The sequence below is a fragment of the Sinocyclocheilus rhinocerous genome, unplaced genomic scaffold, assembly GCF_001515625.1.
Source record: "Sinocyclocheilus rhinocerous isolate Xijiao unplaced genomic scaffold, SAMN03320098_v1.1 scaffold469, whole genome shotgun sequence".
Lineage (NCBI taxonomy): Eukaryota > Metazoa > Chordata > Actinopteri > Cypriniformes > Cyprinidae > Sinocyclocheilus > Sinocyclocheilus rhinocerous.
In genome coordinates, this window is record NW_015636034.1 from 757,323 (window position 1) to 782,106 (window position 24,784).

The 24,784-nt window shown below is 38.2% G+C and overlaps 1 protein-coding gene across 1 annotated transcript in view; it reads left to right on the forward strand.

Moving 5' to 3' along the window:
* The first annotated feature begins 11,432 nt into the window (after positions 1–11,432).
* LOC107747557 (gamma-aminobutyric acid receptor subunit beta-1-like) overlaps positions 11,433–24,784 on the forward strand; it is a 26,393-nt gene continuing 13,041 nt past the window's right edge. The window contains exons 1-4 of the mRNA XM_016562133.1: positions 11,433–11,919; positions 12,247–12,338; positions 12,462–12,529; positions 22,838–23,058. Coding sequence (XP_016417619.1) covers positions 11,816–11,919; positions 12,247–12,338; positions 12,462–12,529; positions 22,838–23,058 — 485 coding nt within the window. The 5' untranslated portion in view covers positions 11,433–11,815. The remainder of the gene's footprint in view (positions 11,920–12,246; positions 12,339–12,461; positions 12,530–22,837; positions 23,059–24,784) is intronic.

Sequence of the window (24,784 nt, forward strand, 5' to 3'; positions counted from 1 at the left end):
TTCTGTGTGATTTATAAGCGTTTTGAAAAGTGGGGACATGGGGTAATGTCCTGAAAAGTAACCTTCTCCTTGTAATACCTATGTCATACCCTTGTCATTACACAAATGTATGTCCTCCTTATGTGCTCAAAAGCACCCTCAGTTAAAGCTGTATTAATGGCATTTTATTGCAGATTTGTCAAACTATCCAGTGCGTTATGGTTTGCACTCTGGAGATCGATTTCTATTTCAAGGTGTTTTGCAGTGTTGAGCAACGTAGCCAATCACAGACATATCTGTTGATTTCTTGAATCAGAGGCGTTTAAGTTAGAATTCACTCACCGCTCAAATCGCTGGAGTTTTTGTTCAGGTATTGTGCTCAGCACGAATCATTCGTTGTGCAGCATAGAGAACTTAATTGATAATAACGTATCTTTGTGAGATACGTTACTAAGATCTTAACTAAGATGAGTGACAGCTTTTTAGTGATTATGAACGGAGCGCTCTTTGTGCATTACATTACAGACATTACTCTAGTCATGTGTCCAAGATGTCACCCCTCTCAAGCGTTATCTTACTAACAGAAAGGGAAAGGTGAGCAAAGGGGCAGTTGGTTGTTTGGTTAGATAAACGTCCTGAAGAGAGTGAAATGCCGTGACACACTTTAATATGACAAGCACAGTGTGAACTCACTTTAAACATTTGTTCCCCTGCTCATTGTCCCAAGAGAGCTGTGTAGTGGATAAAAGGCACAGATGGCCACTGTCAGGACTGCTGATAAAGTGAAACGTCAAGAAGTGTTTCTCATAACACACACACACACACACACACACAAACATTTTCTGATGCTATGGAGTTCACACTGGATTATCAACGCCTCTTTGGACTTATGATGCACATTCAGGTCTCCTACTCTGCTGACTGCTTCAGTACTGATAATACCACAGCAATTTAATCTTCTTTAAAGAAGTGTACAGTTACAGTACATTGGGCAACAGGGCATATAAATATATAGCTATATCTAGACCTTATTAGAGAATGAGATAAAGCCTAAAAAGAGCAAATGTTGGGGTAAATTGTGAAAGCATGTCCATATTGCCCAGCCCATTTTATCATTTTATTTTCAAATGGCACTCCTATAATCTTTCATATTAGTCAGCTGACTGTGTGAGAGAAATGGATGTATATGAACCCCGCAGATGGATGAGTGGAGTCAAGGATTCTTCTATAGATAGAAGTGGTGCCCATTTGTGGTGAGCCATTTTGAAGCCATCAGCCTAAATAAATGATGGCTTGATGACAGAGGAGTGTGGAGCTGATAAAGATTTCAGCTGAAAATCCACAGTTCTTTTGAAAGTGAGAGAGTGAGAGAGAAGATAACTAGCATGCATCCACATGCATCTTCATCAAGACAGTTTAATCAACAGTTTCCTCAGGATGTAATTTTATACACGTCTCTCTAAAGCTGATTCAAAAGCGGATATGAAGGACTCATCTTGCATTACTCTACTTTGAGCAAACAAACAACTTTAATCGTTATTTCTGTTTATTGCCATCTCAAACGGATTTTGAATTCCTCAGTGGCAAAGCACTGCAAAGTCCAATAATCTAGTGCATCTGACTCATAACAGGAGAGGACTGTAGAGCGTCAGAGCTGAAATTCGGAAGGGAGCTCTGAATTTCAATGGTCTCTGATTCACCACGAAGATTTGAGAGTGAGAAGTACACTGATTCTTCTTTTGAATAATTACTTTATGACTGTTAAAAAGTACATTCTATATAGGGTGAATGAGTGTAGTATGAATATTTTTGGCCCGACACAGTCCCAGATGCTCTCATGTCTTATTCATGTACCAAGTGTCTTACAGCAGCCTCAACCTGGCCTGTGTATGAAATCCCTTTTTAATCTCACAGGGTGCTTTTTCTACCCAAAATGTGCAAACCATGAGTACTTTGAACAACTTTATCTTAACATCTTGCATTTGGTGTCTCAGGGTCGTCAGTTGAAGTACTTCTTTTCAGAAGCTTAATTGAACTCCATCCCATCTGCCCTCAAGCCCTCCAGTTTCGCCTCGCCATATTTCTACATGTGCTTTAATCTTTGTAAAAGGACACAAAACCAAAAACACTCAAATGACTGAAAATATACACACAGTCAGGAACATTGGGCTACAGCATGACCTTGAACTGCAGAGAGTGTGTGGTGGATGCTGGGAGTGCAGTAGCTCGTAGGTCAGTAAATCTACTGCACTTGTGGCATTTGGAATTGTTTAGTGTTCCTCTTTTTCTCTTTGTTCCTCTCGCCGCCCCTCTTTCCATCACTCAGATTGAAATAGAAGTAGTGCAGACCTTTTCCATCCACCCTTAAAGTACACAGTGCTATTCAAAGTGGACACCCTAACAGCACAAATGGACAACAGAGATTTATCTAAACATCACTGAAACCTTTTCTCTAGCACACACTTGTGCACGCACACACATGCTTGTTCACAGTGGTGAAAAAATGTGTGAATTACACCATGCCTGATGATCAGAATAGCCTGTGCAAAACACACATAAAAGAGACATTAAAGTGTGTGTCTGAGTGTCAGTGAGGACACGTCTCATTTGTCAGGTCAATAATACTGATCAAAGCTAATGTCACTCTCCTTCAAGCTTAAACTATAAGATAAGACATTTCTAAAGCTTCCAGAAGCCAGAAAGCTTCCTTTCAAGATGTACTCAATGATTTTGCCTTCATTAAGTTTTACACAGAGAGAATTAGGAGTATTCTTCCAAAAATGTTTAAAATGTTGTTTACTCACATGAGATGAATCCAGTCAAATCACTCATAAAAGTGGTTCATACGACACACAAGCAATATGTCTTCTAAAGCTAGTAATGGGGGAAATGAAGCTTTTCGAAACTCTGAATCATTTGAACCAACTGCTTTGCAACAAGATACTGTTTTGAAGGGCTTGAAACACCACATGCTGGTCAGAACGGTGCAAATGCAACAAAAACTCAACCCAATCACATGTCATTAATTATCCAGTTACAACGGTTAGCGGCTCACTGGAGAGAAACTAAGCAATAAATAACACTATAAATGTCTTACACAATTTGTGTAAGAACAATTTGTTTCTTACACAAATGTATGACATGAGACCACTTTTATGATTCTTATGATGCATTGCGTCCTTAGAGCTTGAAAGTGCATGGTCTTCATTGTAAAGTGCATTTCCTTCACATTTTCTCCTATTGAGTTTAAAGAAAGGAGACTCATACGTGTTTGGAATGACACAGTGGTGAGTAAATGATGACAAAACTGACTCACGACAGATTAATGGCTTTAAGGAGTAATGTACTTTAATTAACAAGTGACACAAGAGTAAAAAACTAAATACGTAATACATATTTCTTTTTCTTTCTTTTTTTGGCTTAAATGTGCAGTTTCACTGCCCTTTGTATGATGTGTCCTCTATGTTTTATTTTTTTGGATGTAACCCAACAAGGCAATATGGCAGGCGTCCCATCTGACTAACAACCTCTGGGATCCAGGTCTATATTGCAATAGTCGTCAATTCGTTCTGACCAAGACAGTTTAGTAATTATGCTGGTGTATTTAGAGCGGTGAGAACATGGCAGTGTGTTGCATGAATGATTTCATATTATGTGGCAAGTAATTCATCTTGACTAAGAGACTCATTTACTTACAATCCACTATTAGGAATGATAAAGTATGTGCTCTGATTCTCTATTTGCAAATGGAGATGTTTGACTGAGGGTAAAAAAACTGTTTCTATTAAAAACAGGCACAACTATCAATCTGAAGCTTTGGGGAAAGCTTGCAAGCACTCATTTGCCATACCAAATAATGGTTAATTTCCATTTGTTCCAGTCAGGGCACAATTTAATCATATCACATCTATTATCCGAAAATCTTTTTGATGTTGGAGCAGCAGCAGTATTAGTGGCATCATACAGATTCATGATTTATGCATGTGCATGCGTGTATCTTTATGCGTGTAATAATTGTTTGAAATAGGGTCAGACAACCCCTAAACAGACCACTGGCACTGTCGCCATAGCAACATCCAGTTCTGCCATCCCCCTGAACTGTTGCCAACAATCTGATGTCTTTCATAAGACACACAAACACAACACATGTCCTTTAAACTCAACAGGGGAGGTCTAGAATGATGGACAGCACATCCTAACTTCGGTCCAGCCCCTACAAAGTCGGTCACAGGGGGTCTGTTCAAGGAACACAGGCTTCAGAGGCTAAACATGTACTGAACAGCCAGAGGCCTAATGTCCAGACCCCACCCACTGGGTCTTTATATGGAGTGAATGCCTGAAGAGCTTGGTGCTCCTTATGGGAACAGACCTAAAACACAAAAACAAGTCTAGTTGACAGCTGTGTTGCATTTTAAAGGAACATTTATGTCTTATTGACCGTTTTTTTCTGTTCAGTACAGTTAAAATGACAACTCTGTCCACATTTACTTACCCTGATTGCATTGCAAACCCACATGACTTGCTTTAACAAAATATATTTTTGAAATAAAAACTAAATTTTTGTCCTTACAATGAAAGAGGGTAAGCAAATGATGTCAGATCTATTCCCTATATATAGCCCAAGTAAGATAAAACTAGCAAAAAAAGATCATATTTAGAGATTTACCAAATAAGCACTGTCTGGTAATCTTCTAAATTTCCCATCTGTGGCATGTTTAGCTAAAGCATTAAACACAGCTAAGTACACAATTATTTTATAATCTTTCTAAGCTCAACATTCTGCTTATGTATATGAGTACACTACATGGCCAAAAGTGTGTGGACACCCACTTATGGGTTTGACTATTTCAGCTATGCTGCCACTATGCTCTCAAACTCTATTTTAAGTAGACAAACAATGTTTTAACACTTTTCAGCCTTTGTCAGGTAAATCGAAAGGGTCGAAACTTTGTTTGTCTATTATTAAAGTTTAAGTAATTCCGGAGATGTCTGCTGGTACAGAAATGGATACTCGGGAGACCAGCAATACTGACTTTATCTCTGTTGTTCAGTCATTGTACAAGTAGATTGTGATGTTTGGTGGTATTTGTTCCACCTCTCCTCCACTGTGGTACTGTTGCAAATGTGCGTCGAAGACTGACACGGAAGAGAAGATATTGTTGAATAAAGTCATTATTTTTGTTTTCTTTTTGCACAAAAAGTATTCTTATCAAAAATTTCATCAAAAATATCTTAATTTGTGTTCCGAAGATGAACGAAGGTCTTATGGGTTTGGAACAACATGAGGGTGAGTAATTAATGACAGAATTTTCATTTTTGAATGAACTATCCCTTTAAAGTTTATATTTAGAGTTTGAGAGCACTGTAGAAGTGTGTTGTTTTTTTTGTTCTTTTCTGAAGGCCTTCTTGGTTGCTTTTATTTTTTTTGTTCATGCACCTGATCTGAAGTTTTGTGCTCACATATCTTGTTTTGTTTCAGCTATTCCCATTATTATTGACAGGTACATAAAATAAAGCATACAGCCAAACAATCCCCTTTGACAAATGTCAATAGAATGTGGCATACCAATAAGCTCAGTGACGTTCAAGGTACACTGTCCTTGGATGCCAAAGAAAGACACGACTGCTTGATTTCACTGATGCTCGTGTCTGAATGGGAGCAAATCCACACAGCCATGTAACAACACCTTCCTAGAAGAGTGGAAACTGTTAAGAAACCAAAGGGAAGACCAACTATAGTTGGCTATGTAATGTAATGAATAAAAAGAAGAGGTAAACAGTGTAAATATATATTAAATATATACAGAAAATGCTAATACAGAAATATTAAAACATCTCTTAATTCTGTAAATTCGTTTATTTGAACAAACCAGCCATGGTGCTATGGTTACAACAGTGAAAATAAATATTTTGCTTCTAGATCTCAATTACTTTTTGATTTTGCAACTCACTGTCCACAGTGTTTTTATACTGTCTCTTCCTCTTACAGTCATGGCCAAAAGTTTTGGCAGTGGCATAAATTTTGTCTTTTGCAAAGTTTGCTGCTTAAGCTGTTGTGGTGTTCATTCACATTGTTTCTAGATTATTGTGATTATTGAGTGATCAGATGAATTTTAAATAATTGCTAAAAGATGCAAAAAATGAACTTTTCACTAAAAAACAAATTTCACTGTTTTTTGATCCTGACACAAAATTACCAGCTAACATTAATTGACTAATCATATCAGCAGCACATGTGAAAGTGTGAATGAGTACTAGTCAGGTAAAATCACTATCATACTAATTAGACTGTAAGAGCAGACTGATTGCTATAAAAGGAAGGAAGAAGCGCTTCCAATCATTGTGTTCTTGTTAGCAATGGTTACGTCAAAAGAAACACGTGCAGCCATCATCACTTTGCATCAAAATGGCCTCACATGCAAGGAAATTGCTACAAAGAATATTGCACCTGAAAGAACCATTTACCGGATCATCAAGAACTTCAAGGACAGAGGTTCGACTGCAGTGAAAAAGTCTTCAGGACTCCCAGATTGTCCAGCAAGCGCCAGGACCATCTCCTCCTGAGGAGTCAGCTCTGGAATCGTGTCACCAGCAGTGCAGAGCTTGCTCAGGAATGGCAGCAGGTTGGTGTGAGAGCATCTGCAAGCACAGTGAGACGAAGACTTCTGGACAACGGCCTGGTGTCAAGAAGCCACTTCGCTCCAAAAAAAACGTCAAGAATTTCTGGAAAATTGATTGTTCGGAGAAGAAAAGGTGAACGCTATCATGAGTCCTGTGTTTTGCCAACAGTAAAGCTTCCTGAGACCATCCATGGGTGGGGTTGCTTTTCAACCAAGGGAGTGGGCTTTCTCATAATTCTGCCCAAAAACACTGCCAGGAATAAAGAATGGTATCAAAACGTCCTGCAAGAGGGACTTCTTCCAACGATCCATGAGCAATTTGGTGATCCGTGCAAGTGGCTTGACGATCATTACATTGAAATTTTGGATCTGTGGCCAGTCAACTCCCCGGATCTCAATCCCATAGAGAACCTGTGGTCAGTCCTCAAAAGGCGAGCCCACAAATTGTGATCAACTCCAAGAACTATTAAGGCAAGAATGGATCGCCATCAGTCAGGATTTGGCCCAGAAGCTAATATCCAGCATGCCAGAGCGAATTGCAGAGGTTATGAAGAACAAGGGTCGACACTGTAAATATTGACTCATTATGTTTTTTTGCCAATAAAAGCCTTTAAAACTTATGATATGCTTATCATTGTTTTTCAGTATACCATAGAAACATGTGGAAAAATAACCTACAAATACTGAGCAGCAAACTTTGCAAAACAAAAAATGTTGGCCATGACTGTAGTCTTCGCATCCGTCTGAATTTGTGTGTGTGTGTGTGTGTGTGTGTGTGTTTTAAATTGTGCAACAGTTTCCAAGTCATTATCTAGTTAGTAGCGCCCCCTAGCGCAACCATTGCTCCATTACAATAATGGAAGCTGGGTCTCCTAGGGCTCAAGCCTTCAGCATTACCGCCATCATCAGGATCATATCGGAAGTACTTTGCTCCTGCAAAATACTTGTCTCTCTCCTTTTTTTTTGTTTTTTTGTATTGATTGTATAATGCATATAAAAACTAATTTTCAGCTAATTAGATTACATGATTTGTTATATGCACAAATTGCCAGACCTGCTAGGTTTATCATCCTGTTTTATCAACAGGCAGTGAATTTTTTATTAAAAACCTGCCAATGAAAGTGCCATGAAAACTGACACTGACCTTGCTGTGAACCTTTAGCTTTGTTATAGTGTGAAACCTCCAGTGATCCCTGGACTGGTGACCCTGACTCTGCAACACAACAGCCTACTGAAAGCCAATGAGGAGAAGCAGCAGGTAAATGATGAGGATGGTATTTTTCACTCACTCACAGGGTGCCGTTATATTTGCAGTCTGTGGTTTTCACAGTATGAGAGCCACTTCTCAGTAAGGCATGATGGACGCACGCTGTGAGGAGTAGGAGGTGAATGTGACTCAGTATTGATTCTTTGCTCTTGTTTGGGTTGATGTGATGTCTATGTGTGTGTGTGTGTGTTTGTGCATGCATTCAGTTGGTGTGGCTGCTCATTCATCATTTTTTTTTTTTTGGTGTTACTAAGTACACCACAACTAAATTAAATTGAATTAGAGTCACTCTTTTCACACATCACACATACTGACTATATCTTTTGCTCTAATTACTAGCTTTTTGTGAGGTATCAGATGTATTGTATTGTCCAGCACAATGAGTGCCAGCAGTACAAAAAGCTATAGATGGCGACCTTTCTGGTTTGTCTAAATCTAAATATTGCTGAAATTATTAATTGAAGAGTTGAGGCCTGTTGAACACCAAGAACAATAACTATAACAATAACTTGTATATGCACGGTAACATTCTGTTTATTATAAGCATGCTGCAGTTTTGTCCTCTGCCGCTTTAAATGCACAAGTACTTTAAAACAGAATGGATTCTGATTGACTGTCAATGGTTTTATTGTTCATCAGTTGGAAAAATCAGTTGTGGTGTTAACTCTGCTACTCTTTTACATTTAAAATAATCTTTAGAAATACATTTTATATTTACAATCCTTGGTGTGAATAGGCATTTACGCAGGTCATATTATAGAAAAGGAAAAAAAAAGTTGTGTGGTGTTCTGTCCATCAGTTGTTGATTGGATGGAAGCAGATCTCAATGTGAACTTTGGCTGATTGTAAGAAATGGGCTGAGTTTAAGCAGTCTAAATGATTAGAGAAGTCTTGCATACGTCACTAGAAATAAGGCAATTTTAACAGAAGAATAAGTTATGATTAAAATTCATGAGATCCAAAAAAATTACAAATGGAACATGCATGGATGAACTGTTCACAATCAATAAGATGCATTTAGAAAACAAATAGGGTGAATTTCTATTTTGTGCCACTCAGGTTACTCTATGGCAGTGGTTCTCAACCAGATTAGCTTCAAGACCAAGATTTACATTTAAGTGACGAGCCTACAAAACACCAAAAATCGTATCGAACAAAAGTATAATGAATTGTAAATACAAAATTATAACATGACTCAATGGAAACTAGTAATAAAGCTTTAAAGCCACAATGAATTCTAGTCTCACATCTTGTCAGCATTTCTCTGAATCATTCTGTGTCCCTCTAATTTTAAATCTGTATAGCTTTGAAATCTTGGGCATTTCTGAACATGTTGCAGCTGGATCAAACTGAGCTCCTGTTCTGCACTGTTCACCTCAGTGACCTCTTACACAGATCCTTCTAATGTTCCAAGACCTAAATCCCATCCGGCCTGAACTTTATGCACTTGAGGGTTTAAAGATCCCAAAAACCTACTTTCCTATAGGCCTGCCTACTTATTCTCTTCCTCACGGTATCTCAGCTCAGCTCAAAACGGCCTTTTCTGAAGGCACTTTACAAAGCCTATTCACTCGTTTACACCATGGCCGAGCATCCAGGCATACTGCTTAATGTCCAGAGGGGATGAAAATACAGCAGCCTGCCATGGTGTCTCAAACTCTTTGCTCCACTAAACAATAAATCTTCTTCCCGAAGGCCCAGACACGCAGTTTAGTTCCTGTCAGGCAAAGGAGACGATTTGACAGCAGTGTAGTTATTTATATTGTAATTTAGCAGACACTTTCGACTGCAAGTTTATCTGCTACAGAGAATCTCTCCCTGTTGTATCATATTTCAACCCGATCTCAGAAAAGGTGACTATTTTAGAAGCTGGCGATTTAAATTATGATTTTTAGGGGAAAGAAGGATGAAGGTCCACCCCTAAAACTTACCCTCAGAGGGATGCAAGCGGATACAAAGTTTGTATGATCTCATTTATATGTTTTCATATGATCTGCTTTCATCCCATTGAGGGTTAGACCTTCATGTTTTTCCCCCCATGCTTTTTTGTCAATTGTTACGAATTGTTACGAATTCGCCTACAATTGACAGCGTGTTATGCCGAGTTCACACTGCACGATTTTCAAACTCGTCGGATCGCCGTTGTTTTCACACTGCGTGACTATCCGGGGTAGCATTCAGTCGCTGCTGTGTTCACACTGCACGATGGAACGATGACAGGAGGTTACACACTGCATGACTTCACAATAGGAAGAATCGCCAACAGCTCTGTCTGGTCCGCAAACTACATTTCACAACAAAACACACGCAAGAAGGGATAAGGAAATAACGCGAGATCCCGCGTGCGTCAGACCGGAGTTCTCGCGAGCAAGACTATAATTATACAAAAATATATATAGCCCGCAAATTGTCTGTGAGCTGATTTCCAGCTACAAGGAGAAAAAGAAAAACAGATTACGCAGGAGGGAGGGGGTTCTCCTGGTACAATTCACATTCCAGTGCCTAAATATCACGTTATTGGGGTCACTTCAACCTGCTGACATGAAAAACAACCACGGCAATCGCTGATTTGGCAACACTGGTCCGCAAACTACGTTCCATATAACTCATCCCCGAACTTCCCGCTGCCCTGTATCTTGGTCTCTCATTGGCTGTAGGTCATCGCCGATGTAGTTTTCGGTCAGAGCTCATTTCACACAGCGTGATTGTGAATCGCAGACTGCTCCAGATATTTAGCATGCCAAATATTTCGCGGGCGTCGGCGACGCGTCGGTGATTCCCTCAGATCGCGTCTTTGATCATCCACACTGCGTGATTGTCACTGGCGTGAACGAGCACCGATTTGCCTCCGATGTCGGGCATTTGTCGGCGATTTCGCAGAACCTGTCGGCGAGTGAAAAATCGGGCTAAAATCGTGCAGTGTGAACTCGGCATTAAACGTTTTCATGATATCTTGTTTTTCTGATACTTTGTTCTTGTTGTTCTGTTCAAAGATGTTAATTAAAATGACAGAAGCTTAATGTGAGACTAAAACTTGAGTAATTTGCCACAGTGTTACACTGCATTAAATAGGCTTCAAGTGAAATCCGCAATCCGTACTGTAAAACTGTACACCATTTCACATTCTATTTTAAAGAAGGTGTTTGAAACCAGCATTAGCCTACTACCATTAGGCTACTAGAGAAAACAAGTTTGTGTCTAAATGGACTTTTGGTCTCAGGTTATAATAGATAACGGATGAAAATACTCTCTAATAATTCGTTATTTTGGCTGCAGTTTGAACAGAATATCGCTATAGCAGCTATACTTCAAACGCACAGTTGGCTGTTCTTTCCTCACATCAGCAGTCACGCGCCCTGTCCGTTGCTGCACATTAATTATTCCCACGGTCTCCAGATATTAATGCGTTTTTTTCGCGGTGCCCGCTGTTTTAATGCGTTTTCCTTGTTTCTAACAAATAATTCACTGTCTCGGGCGCGTGATGCACCGCAAATTGAAAGAAGGCGCGAAAGAGTTCTTGAGTCAGGTGCACACACCTCCTCCGGCAAAAACTACGCACTCAGCTCTGTCTGCCTGAGACTGAATCGTTTAGGCTCACGGAGGGGATAGGCGCATAACCTCAACGCGACAGCACGTTCAGCTCCTTGGTATTAACAAGGAAGACACGCGAAGGACCCAGCATCCATGAGCTGTCGTGTCCAGTGACCCGCTGGCGATGGGATCTGACCGGCATACTGATCCGCTCCGCCAGCAGCGTCGTCAGCACCGGAGAGCGCGACAGACGCAAGAACGCCTCGCGCGCCACTTTGGTTTTTGTTAGAGGTGCTTGTTTTTTTTTTTGCGTTTGTAGTATTTTGATGTTGGTCGCGTCGTCGCGCATGCGTTGCTGTGTAGTTGAATTTTCTGGAGCGCTTCTTCAGACTAAGTTTGGGCTGCTGCTTCTCGGTCGATGATGAGAGGGATGCTGATCGCTCGGGATCACTGGCGCGCGTGGATCTTGTGTCTCCTTGTGCTCGTGGCTTTGACGGTGGGTCGTAGTCCGCCAGCGCACAGGTAAGACATAACGTGCTTGTGTGTTATCACAGTCTGCCTGCATTCTCTGCGGAGCCATGTTAAACCAGCCTAAGATGGTTTGCTGGGCTTAGCTGGTCTCCCAGCCTATTGGCTGGTTTCAGAGAGGTTTGGGCACTTTTCAGACGGTCAGGCTGAAAACCAGATGAGCATGAGCTTGGCTAGGCTGAGGAACTAGCTAGACCAGCTTAGCCAGGCTGGTAGACCAGCTTGGTTTAAACCATTTTAAACCATTACTGCACTGACTATTGTTCAAGTCATGGTTTCTTTGAGTCACAGTTTCTCAGATATCACACTACTCTTCCACAGTGTAAACGAACCAAGCAACATGTCATATGTCAAAGTCACTGTGGATAAACTACTCAAAGGCTACGACATCCGTCTCAGGCCTGACTTCGGAGGTAAAGGCGTTATATTGATTTAAAACACTTTTCCATTCTCACTGATGGATGTGACCATTTTGATGGATCATTGACTGTCATCAGGCCATGTTGGAGAGATTGTGGTGTCTGTTTGCTTTGCAGGTCCTCCGGTTGATGTCAATATGAGTATTGACATCGCCAGTATCGACATGGTGTCGGAAGTGAACATGGTGAGTCTACAGGCTACTCTGATTGTTTAATAGATGGTGGGCTATTAAGGAAGGGGACATCTCTGTCAACACTACCTATTAAGGCTGCAGTGATGAATAAAGTGGGAGAACAGACTAGAGTCCACTGTTGTAGTCCACTCAGGAAAGAGCTACAGGCTACTGTTTTCTCTCCTGCTCACATATACACAAGCACAGCTGACTGAGATTAGAGAGACATTGTGTTCATTTTGCATTATGATTGTTTTGGCATTGGAACTGAACTGACATAAGCCTTTACTCTGACTCAGCATAGAAGGACAAAATAAGCAATTTTGTGAGGAACATGCACACAAGACCCCATATATGCACACCCACAGGTTGGAGTAGGTTGATGCTAAAACACAACAGTGATTTTAATGCCACACTGAAATAGAAGTAAATATGATTTTAATGAAGATGGTCATGATGGTCAGTGGTTCGTAGGATGTGTAATTAGCTTAAATTTATTTGCCCATGTCCAATGAGTATGCTGTATATGCATTTCTCAACCTTTTTGACTTCTTTGCTCAATATTCAAAGGACACAATATTCAAAGAATCTTCCAAGAGCAAAGCAAATTATTGTAGGATCACAAACAAGCAGAGCCGAAAATCAAGTGTGGGTAATCTACTATCAATACAGGTGCAAAATGGGTTAAGATATTTTTTAGGGGTGTTAAATAATGGTGCAAATACAAGTAAACTGACTACTACAAATCTTGCGGCATTCATTTAACCTTGCGGGATTCATTTAAATACTCTCCTCCCATAAATTTTGTATCTGAAAGAGAAGCTTGTACAAATGCATATGCAGTAAGTTTAGCCTTTTCATTGCTAATGTTTCATTGCATGTCTTTAGTTTTTAGCAGCAAAAGAGGGTTTGCGCTGGCACAATCTGTTAGTAACTCTGGCCCTAGGAAAGTTGATAAAAATAATTAACCACAATCAAGACTCCATAAGAGCAAAGATTCTACTTCGGTATGCTCTTCAATTAAAAAAAAATATTGAGGGAAAAAATAAATAATTTTTCAATCTACATATGAATTTCTTTGTGAATTAATTTTTAATATAATGTGATTAATTAATCCTGTGACCTCTTTGGGAGTTCTGAAGGCCCCCAGCGGGCCCCAGTCCCCTGTTTGAGAACAACTGCTACAGAGGACATGTGAGCTCTCTTTTATCTCCCAGACGATCGTCCTGAACTGGAGATTAATGCAGATAATTTTCTTTTCAAAATGATAAGAGAGTAGTAGAATAACAGTAAAATGTGTTCTGAAATAAACTTCAGGTGTAGCCACTCTGAAGGCTGATGCATTCTGGGCGTTTTCTAGGATACTTCAGGTCTAAGGTTGAGGTTGTCACTTTTGTTATGACAAGGTGTCACTTTGGCCACACTGGAAAAAGCTTTTTTTTTTGTGAATTATGGATAGTGGGCCTGAACAAAAGCCATTTCTGTGGTGGTTTGTCATGCATTAATTATTTTCTGGGAGGACACATGACGGTGGGAGTTAGTGAGGCGCAGCAGAGAGATACTTAGCGTTTGCAGCAGCTGCTTCAGGACTCACTGTGTCTAGAAATTCAGTTTCTCTTAAAGGGGTCATATGATGCGATTTCAAGTTTTCCTTTCTCTTTGGAGTGTTACAAGCTGATTGTGCATAGATAAGATCCCTGAAGTTGCAAAGACTAAAGTCTCAAAACCAAAGAGATATTCTTTATCAAAGTTAAGACTCTGCCACGCCCCCCTAAAACGGCTCATTCTAACACGCCCCCACATATCTACCCCACTATGTGGAAATATTTGCATAATCCCGCCGCAAATGTGCACGCAAAGAAAGAAGGCATGGTGTCAGTAACCTAATGACATTATTTACTGGCTTTACATTTATTTTGGAAGATGAAGCTTGCGATTATGGTAAGGGGCGTTACATTTCCGACGAGTGCTTGCGGTGTTCGGCCAATCACAATGCACTGGGTCAGCTGGCCAATCAGAGCAGACTGCGCTTGTCGGAAGGAGGGACTTTGTAGAAAACGAAGCGTTTGAAAGAGGCGGGGCATAGAGGACCTACAATAATGTACAGTAAATGTGTTTTTTTAACATTAAAGCATGTCAACATATTCTGTTACACCAAATACACAAAATAATGACCTTTAAAAAAGCATCATATGACCCCTTTAAAATATACATTTAAATAAAATCTAAAATGGTCAGAATAAATGTACAGTATATAGGAATACCACCTGGAGCTGTTTATGTCATTTGTGGCAAAGTCAGCGTACAAGAAACCGTCCCAAACGTTATTGTGGAGTTATAATGTAGAGTTGATTACATTCACTGTTGAAAGGGCAGAAGGAATCAAAGAACTTGTGTATATTAAAGTGTTCTTATGCACTGTTTTGAAGTTCTTTATCTCATCAGTTTCTTATGATTGCTTTTTATGCCGGTCAGTGGTGAATTTCACAAGAATTCATTTAAATGTGTTTGAATGTGATGTGAGCAAAAGTCAAGTTTGGTGAGGTAGTTGCTGTCATTTTTGTGGAGTATCTGCAGAGACTAGCATTAAAACGGTGTAGCTTTCAACAATTTGTTGTGATTTTAGAGAGGTAGGCTGAAAAAAAATGTGATTCAAAATAAGATTCAGCATCTTAATGGTTATATTATTTAAAATCACTGGATCAACATAAATAAACCTACAAAACAATTTTAAAGGTTCAGTCAGGTAGAAACAGAAATTTCAGGTTAACACTTTTCCAGTGTAGCCTACCATATTATTTTTAATTTACCATGTCTCTTACTGATTATTGGTTGAAATTATATATATTTGCAGATATTGGATAATTAATTAGGCCGACCTCATTTTAAAATCTAGATTACCTTTCATGTTATGCTCACTTAAACTGTAGAAACTCTAATAGTTCAGTAATACTATTTTTTTCTGAATATTATAATTTGATGCCTGAATTCACGTACCATTTTTGTAAGCGAATAAGCATAGAAATTGAATAACAGTGATGTATTGGTTAGCATCCATTAAATGAAAATAATTATCAGCTCATTGCTATCGGCCAGAATTTTAATATCAGTGCATCCCTTTAGAAAATCACATATTGAACACTATTTGCCTCGCTGCAAACTCTCTCATCCCATTTTCTCCTGTTTGTTTGCTTGAAATGAAGACGCACATACACTTCGCCATGATTTTCAAAACACTGCATGATTGAAGCGTGAGATATCGACAGATGTGTTTTCTTTTTCTTTGCTTTTTATAGCACAGAAAATCAAAGGTTCAGAGAGCACTGCAATCCTTAGCACAAGAACAGAAAGGTGATTTGGCGGAGAAGTGAGAAAAAGCAGAATTTAAATAGCCAATTTGGAAACTGCGTTAAACTAAAAGATAATCTACTGCAGCTCCCATAAGGATATTGCAGAAGGTCAGCTGTTCTCAGTGCTGTCAAAGCTTCATAGCCAGCTCTTGTACGCTCCTGCATTGATTGTTAATGTACACTGCTGGTTACCTCAGTTGCCCTTGCTCACCACATCGTGACTGCAGTGTGAGGATACATGTTAAGTTTGCAGTAAAAGATGCTCGATGTGAAAAGTGGACTCTTGGCTGCAGTCTGATCACATTCTAGGACTTATTGTAAATGATTAATCAGTGCATTATATTCTCAAAGAAAAAATGAGTATTATAACAACAAATAAAATTGTTTAATCTTTCCTTTTCTGACGTCACTTAGACGATGCAAGCTAATGCTCAGTTAACAAAAATATGTTCATTTTGCTAACATTCCCATTAAGTGATGAAAATGTTATTTCTGAATGTTTAAAAAAATAATAATAATTTCTTGGTTACTTGAATGTTAGAGAAAACATCAGGATTAGTTCACTTCCAGAATAAAATATTTCTGATAATTTACTCACCCCCACAAAAATGACCAAAGAGTTTCTATATTTTTCCTATTTAAAACTTGACTCTTCTGTAGTTACTCTTTGGTCATTTTTGAGCGAGATGCTAACGGTCTAATCAGATTCAATGATCTATGCTAAACTACAGCTAAAAGTGCTACCGCCAGACCCGGAGATCGGCTGAATGGATTCGAAAACGGTAAAACTCAACTGTTTAAACTCTAGGGGAGTTGGAAAATGAGCCTATTTTCAAAAATAGTGGAGTGTTCCTTTAAAGACCAGATAACTTTGAACAAACTTTCCATCAACATTAGTGGAAGAACATCTGAGACCCTTGGCAGTACGTTGGCCAATGTTCTAAGAACATTCTTTGTTAGCTGGGTGGATACTGTTAACCAAAAACCAAATGACCTGATAATTGATTTACTTGCATTTGGTCTAGCTTCATTCTAGTTAGGGCTGTGTGTATCTATGCAATCATATATCAATATGCATTTCTTTTTCTCACCATATTGCATTTATATCAATTCCTACACTAAAAAGGGTTTTTCAAAGTAAATTAAAAGATTATTGGAGTATATTTTACAATAAAACACTATTTCAGTCTTAATCTGTACTTAAAACTTTCATGTTTAATTCATTGTGCTATTTGCCATTACTTTGTCATTATTTATTAAATTTACCAGCAATTTCTGAGTGAAATTGTTTTTCTTAAGTATGCTGTTCAATTAATAAAAAGCAGTTGCCTAAATAAACAAAGTCTGAATTCACATTGACTTTAATTCTGCAGCAACCTGCACCAAACCAAAGCAGATTGTTTTGCAGTGATTTCCTTTCCAGCTGTCCGTGTCCTCAGTCTCATAGTTTCTTTTTTCTTTCTTTTTCTTTTTCAATTTTTGTTCTTTTATTCGCTACTTTTAATCCTGTTGTGTTCCTCTCAAGTGAGTATCTCTCTCAGCCTCTATTCTTCTGTTCCTCTGATGTCTTCAGTGTGATGGGCACAGTGAAATGAGTTCATTTTAGACCGCACTGTCAGAGCTGTGTTACAGTAAATATGGCCTCCATTGTGTGTACATGTGTGGGATGGTGCGTTTCCTTTTTTGTTTTTGCATTTGCATTTGTGTTTTTGTTTGTGTGTGTATCTGTCAGGGTGCTCTGTGAAGAAGTTGAGGTGCTGGAGTGATGATTTTAAGCGGTTGTCAGGGGCAACAGCTGCTTCTAATAATAGAAGCTGAAGGAGGCATTTGTCCTAAGCGAACCTGAGGCACACCCATCCTCTGTCTCTCTCTGTCTTCTGTTTTCTGCCGCACTCGCATAAATACACTCAAATGTTGTCATCTTCATGGGGCTGCACCCTTCCTGTCTGAAGAGCAGTTATGCATTTTATTTATAAATAAAGGGTGATATTATAAGAAATATCATTTCCTTGATCTTTTGATATAAAATTATTCAGAACTATGAAAAATATTGTAACTTACTGTACTCAAAACTTCTAAAAAAAGAACATGTTTGTAATATCACAACCTGTTATTATTTATGTGAGAATTGTTTTATGAACTGTTTACATAGAAATATAGAATAATAATAACAGTAATATTACTAATACATTTATTATACATAATTTTATTTTAAACACACTACTGTTCAAAAGTTTGAGGTCAGAAAGATTTTTTTAAAAGAAATAATACATTTATTCAGCAAGGATGCATTAAATCGATTGAAAGGGACAGACTTTTAAATAAATGATGTTCTTTTAAATTTTCTATTTATCTAAGAAGACTGAAAAAAACCACAACTTCCACAAAAAATATTAAGCAGCGCAACTGTTTTCAACACTGATTATAAGAAATGTTTCTTCAGCAGCAAATCAGCATATTAGAATGATTTCTGAAGGATCACGTGACACTGAAAACCAGAGTAATGGCATCACAAGAATAAATTACATTTACATCATTATTAAAATATGGTAAAATAGACACATTTTAAATTTTAATAATATTTAATGATATTACTGTTTGTTCTGTATTTGCGATCAAATAAATGCAGTCCTGGTGAGCATAAGAGACTTCATTCAAAAACATAAAAAAATATTTTGAATGGTATCGTATGTCAAAAGTATTATTCAGTGAGGTGAAAAGAAGAAAGTATGATAGATACTATTATTCCTAACATCAAATGTGAGCAAAACTGCATGTATCATCTCTCCCTCCTGAAGGATCCCAAAGTTCTTGTCACTTGTTATATTTAACAAGATCTCAGTCATCTTAGTAGCATTTGCAAAATTCAGTTTAAGGTTCATGGATTCATGCAGTACATCGTCTCAGAATAAAAATGTTTTTAGGACGTTTTTTTCCCCCACAAAGGCATGTTATGAAGTGATTGCATAGGCAGTTTTAAATCTGCAAACTGTGCTGGATGATGTGCGTGTGCTCTGTGAGAAGAATCTTAACAGAGACTTTGCAGTACAGATGAGTGTGGAGGAGTAGCAGTGCTACGACAGGACCTACCTGCACCCCTTTAGGGCAACTGAAACATCTGAAGTGCTTTTAGTACATCACACATATGGTGAATACTAATTCATCAAAATTATTTTCATTTTTAATCATCACTGCTGTTCCTTTTATATGTTTAATGAAAAATGTTGCATATTCCCTGGGTTAATATTGATAGAATTAAATTTTACTGCATTGCAGCAAACAACGCCTTGTGCTAAACTGTTACTACCTTAGATCACAAGAATATATATCTAGATCTATTGCACTATTCAAATGCTTATAAAAAAAGGAAAATTACAGAAATTAAATTGCTTTAAATAACATTTATTCAGTCGGGTATAATGTATTCTCAATATTTTTTTGTAGCCACAGCAGGACAGATAGTCTCTTTAATTTGTTGTGTTATATTTTTAAACAGTTTGTATCTTTAAACTGTAGGGAAATAAATTGCACACAGCATTCAGCACCGATTTCATTCTTTTCAGTTGAACCTAGAACAGCGGGAGATTGAACTGTCCTGTTTTGATCACAGCAATAATGTTAACATGGACAGGAACAAAGAAAACATTAAAGGGTCAAAAGTCAATTTTTTCATGATTGGTTCTAAATCTCCACTGTATGATTATTAGATGTGATATGGCCACAACAGTAAATGCTGCTTCTCACAAACTTAGTCTCTGCATGTGTTGGGAGTTTAACTCTCATTTGGGAACTTTGTTTACATCTGCATATTTTTCAACATTTCTATTTTCAACATTACTACTTGAAATATTCTAAGTTGGGTGGTTGAACGTTGGAAAGAGAAAAATTTAAGACAAACATGTATTATAACTTGCAGAGTAGAATAAAATAGTTACAGTTATCAAATATTTGTTGCTTTGCATGTCACATGAACATAAACCATCATCAGAGAACTGTGAATATGCAAATTTGATGTTAAATTAATAAAATCTTAACTTAAAATCTGATTATGGAGTAAATATTTTGCGTCTGACAAGAAAGGTGAGGAACCTCTGGTGTACAGTAATAAGTTCTAATTTAATGCAGTCAGAAGTTGTTGTTATCTTTTTTTTCCCTATATCAGTGTTGATTTTTAAAGATGCATGAAGTTGATTCTGGACTGCATTAGCTCCATAAGTTTTATCTGCCTATCAGTCTAAATGTGTCTTTAAACAGACAGACAGATTCTGTGATTGTTTTATAGGGGTTTGTAAATGTCTGTGAGAGACAGGGAGAATCCACTCTGTCTGTTTAACCTTCACTCTCATTTATCATGTTGGTTTAATGGGATCTCAACTTAATTTGTTTCACCACTTATTCAGCTGAGAAACGTGGTGACTGGGAGATGGGGTTTAAGCAGAAGCCTCTGTGCAAATGTGGCTGCGTTTACTGGTTTAAGAAAAGACCTACATGTTTGAGTCCAGGTAGTCATACAATATGTGATATGAGGAATAATCATTGAATTCATGAATAGAACTGCTGCTTCGTTGGTCAAACTATTTCTGATAAATCTGAAATTCGCTAAATTAAATTTCACTATATTTACCACTTTCTTCACATGTTTTTTCTTTATATCTTCTAATGCCCTTTTTAAATTATTCAAATCACTTTTTGGTATTCTAAAATTCCATGATTTTCTTTTTATAGTTTGATGGCTAAAGCTCTTCTTTGTCAGTTTTCTTACTACCAAAGTTAAATTATGATCTGACAATCCTGTAATCATATTAAAAGTCTCAAGTACGTGATCAGGTTTATTTGTAAAAAATTAAATCAATTTGTGTTTCAGATGATCTAGTTATTCTTGTGGGTCCATTTACAAGCTGCTTCAGATCAAAGTTACTACCATATTGTCCCGAATATAAGACGATGTTTTTTTCTTGGAAATATTTTTCAATTTCTTCCTTCCTGTTTTATCTAACCAACTTATATTTAAGTCTCCAAGTAGAATAACTTCTTTAGTAAAATCACATAATTTAAGAAGCATCATAAAATTCATTCTTTGCCAAAGGTGGCCGATAAACTGCTATAATTATAAGACATTTGTGGTGAAAAAATTCTGTGAATTCAGTACACCGAATAGGCTACTATCCTTAATATAAAACATAATACCCCCTAGGGCTGTCAAAATTACTGAAAAACTAAATTTGAATTTTCCACTTAAATATGATAAAAATTTGAATTATATTTTAATTTAAAAGGCATAATTTCAGTTAGGGGGGGAAAAAAAGCTTTTGGCTTCTTTCCTGAAGCCACAAGAGGGCGCATCGAGCAAAATATTATGCACGTTTCTTCAAAGCATAATAAAATAACACGACTATCTTTGAAAAATGTTTAAAATAATGTTTATATACCATATATAATTAATAAAGTTGCTTAAACAATTAGAAAAAAAACAGCACCAAAAAAAATTGACAGCCCTACCCCCACCTCTACCCACCAACCTATCCCTTCTAAAAATATAACCAGGAACACACAACATTGCTGATGGTGAAGTAGCACACAACCATGTTTGTCAGACATAAAAAATCCAAATTTGAGACAAGATGTTTCATTTCATCACACTTTGCCATAATGCTACGAATATTTAAAAGACCACCCAACAATCCTTTTGGTTTGGCATCAATGTCCCACAGAATCCTTGCATGATTTACAGTTTTAAGAAGTTCAATTGTCTCTGTTTGACAATTGCCGGATTTAGGCTACTCTGTACTTAAATCTCACCTCTGAGCTTATTTGATTCAAAATTTGCAAAGAGGACACAGTCAGCACTTTTTCCGATGGTAAAGCAACTCAAGACTGTCCTTAAAGGCTGTATAGAACCCTGGTTGCTCTGCGTCACCATATCAAAGCACTCACCCCCTCACCCGATAAGACACACCATCAACAAGTCCCTGAGCCACAGAAACAGTTGAGCCAGTCACCTCCAAACCAATCCCCGGACGCAGAGAATCCAAATCGCTCCACAACACATGGGCCAAGCACCCACCCTCCATCTGATGATGCACACCACCAGCAACTTGCACCATGAGGCCGCCCAAATCGACCATCATCGGTGCGGGATCCAGATGTATACAGTCAAATTTTCTCTGCGTCACACCAACGAAACACTCGCCTTTTATTTGATAAGATATACCGCCAACAGCATGTGGCATAGGGACGCTCAAATTGGCTATCGTTGGCTGCGATTTAGATGCATAAAATCCTGATTTCTCTGCAACACTCCTGCGAGGCAATCGCCCTTCGCTTGTTGAGGTGCACCATCCATAGTAAGTGACACTGGTGCATTCAAATGAGGTATAGTCGGACCCGGATTTAGATGTACATCTCCTGTGAGTAGTAACAGAGTCAACAGGATATATCTAAACACACTCCATCTTTCTTCGATCTGTTTGACGTTCTTTCCTTTTATTCGTTTTCGTTTTATTTGCTGATTTTAGCGATTTGCCCCTTCATGCACGAGTATATTCTTATAAATGATAAAATGTATAATCCATCTTTGGTATGGCATTGATGTGATTTTCACAATATAAATCTTTTGTTTTGTTTATGCTGTTCCCTTGTTATGTGTCCAACTTGAATGCATGACTTCTTGCAATAATGAATGCCAGACTTGGAGGTCCGAGTTTTCCATGTTTACTTGAAGGCAGTCATGCACTTGACAACCAGAAAAAGTCTGAATCGTTTTTGTCTTCATTTTGAACTGTAAATTTAACATTTTATCATTTGAAACCAAATATGTTTTATTTGAAATATGTGCTTATGCTGTCTTTCTTTGCAGTAAATGCCACTTGTTTTTATATATTGTATCTAACGCAGTGACAATCTGGCATTAATGTGAAGTGTCCAATACTTTGTAACTGATAAAATGAACAGTTTTGTGTGTGTTTTTCAGGACTATACCATCACCATGTATTTCCAGCAGTCTTGGCGCGATAAGCGCCTGTCCTACACAGGGATTCCTCTCAATCTTACTTTGGATAACCGTGTGGCTGATCAACTCTGGGTGCCTGATACTTACTTTATAAATGACAAGAAATCTTTTGTCCATGGGGTCACAGTGAAGAACCGCATGATTCGCCTGCATCCTGATGGGACTGTGCTCTACGGCCTCAGGTCAGTAAGTTTGTGTTTGTGCATCTTTTTTATATATATATATATACATATATATATATATATATATATTATTTTTTTGTGTGTGTGTCACTTCTTCTTTGTCTCAGGCATTAGATTAATGTTTGGTTCTTTTGTGTGTGTGCATCTTTACATTTATCTCTGTCTGCATGTGTATGCTGTATTTTTGGCTGACCCTATTCCCTTGGCTCTCCTGATGGTGCTTTTTTAGAATTTAAAGCCCAGTGAGAGATGTGTATCCTGTCTCAGTCAGGGAATATAGGTTCTGTTTACCAAAGAAAGATGAGTCTGTCTTTGTCCTGGTTGAACCAGGCTATTCTGTTAACATCCTATTAATCTCAATGGCAGTTGCTTGGCTGGTGTAGAAACCTTCTGGAAGAACACAATTTTATATTTTCCATCTTTGCTCATGGAACCACAAATCTTTTTTGTCTAAAGCCTGGAATACACACTGTGATTTTTCCCCCCAGTTTTCCTCCGATTTACAGTTTGGATAAGTCGACGCTAGTTGCCAAAAGTCAGAGCTAGTCTGCAGATAAGAGTTGACAGAATCCATAGAAACTGATGGTCACAGACTCCGATTTTTCAGCTTCAGACTATGATTCCATCCAGTCGGAAGATTCCAAACATAGTTTTTCCTCTGTGACTATTACAAAGTCGGTAGGTGTATGATGCACAGTGTTTTAAATTCTGTTCTGATTTTTAAAGTTTTGGAGTGTATTCTAGCCTTAAGATAGATGTCAGCAATTAGCAGAGCAAAGTCTAAATCTGGACCCTGGATTGGATCCAGGGAGCAAATAATTTCTCATAGATAGTTATAAATATAAATAAATTTGTAAGAGAACAGAAAATGTAAATCATGAGTAAATTATATGTACTATTGTTCAAAAGTTTGGGAGTATTAATGTTGTGAAAATGTGAAAGAAGTCAGAAAATATAGTAAAAACAATATTACAGTAAAATTTTGAATATTATTATTTACTGTTTTCTTTATATTTTAAAATGTAATTTATTTCTGTGATGGCAAAGTTAAATTTTTAGCAGTCATTACTGCAGTCTTCAATGTCACATTATCCTTTAGAAATCATTCTAATATTCTAAGTATTACTATATCATTCTAAGTATTAACTTCTTTGTAAAAAATCTTCGAGTGTAAACTAAACGAACCAATGCACATTGGCATGTGATTATTGCATCCAGCTGCTGCTGATCACAGCGTGAGTATAAGTAGGCAGCAGGTGCAGCGCATATTCAGCTTTTCGCTTCGGAGCCGAGCGATCACATCGTTCTGCTCCTGACTACTCTACTGAGAGAAGAAGACTGAACGAGTTCAGCGCACTCTTTGAGAGCTCTTTGTGTTGGCGGTACGGCGCTTCAGGTGGTGGTTTCCCGTGTCGAGTGGGTTGCACACATCAGGCTGCACTACCCCCTGTTTGTGTTGCAGGCGGCCATCTCCCCTGTGCGCTTCAGCACGCTAAAAGAGCTTTTTCCCTAAAAGAGCATTCACGGGTGCATCTTCTTAAAGACGACGTTGCGTGGCAAACTTGACGTTACGTCTTTGTAAAGACGATGTGGCTCTTGCTATAGACAACGTATCACCCAGGCGTTTCTGGATGCGGTCGTTACCTGGCACTGGGTGATGGTCACGATCGCTGCCTCACGTGCCTGGGCATCTAGCACACTGAGGTGGTGTTTGTGGATGAGTCAT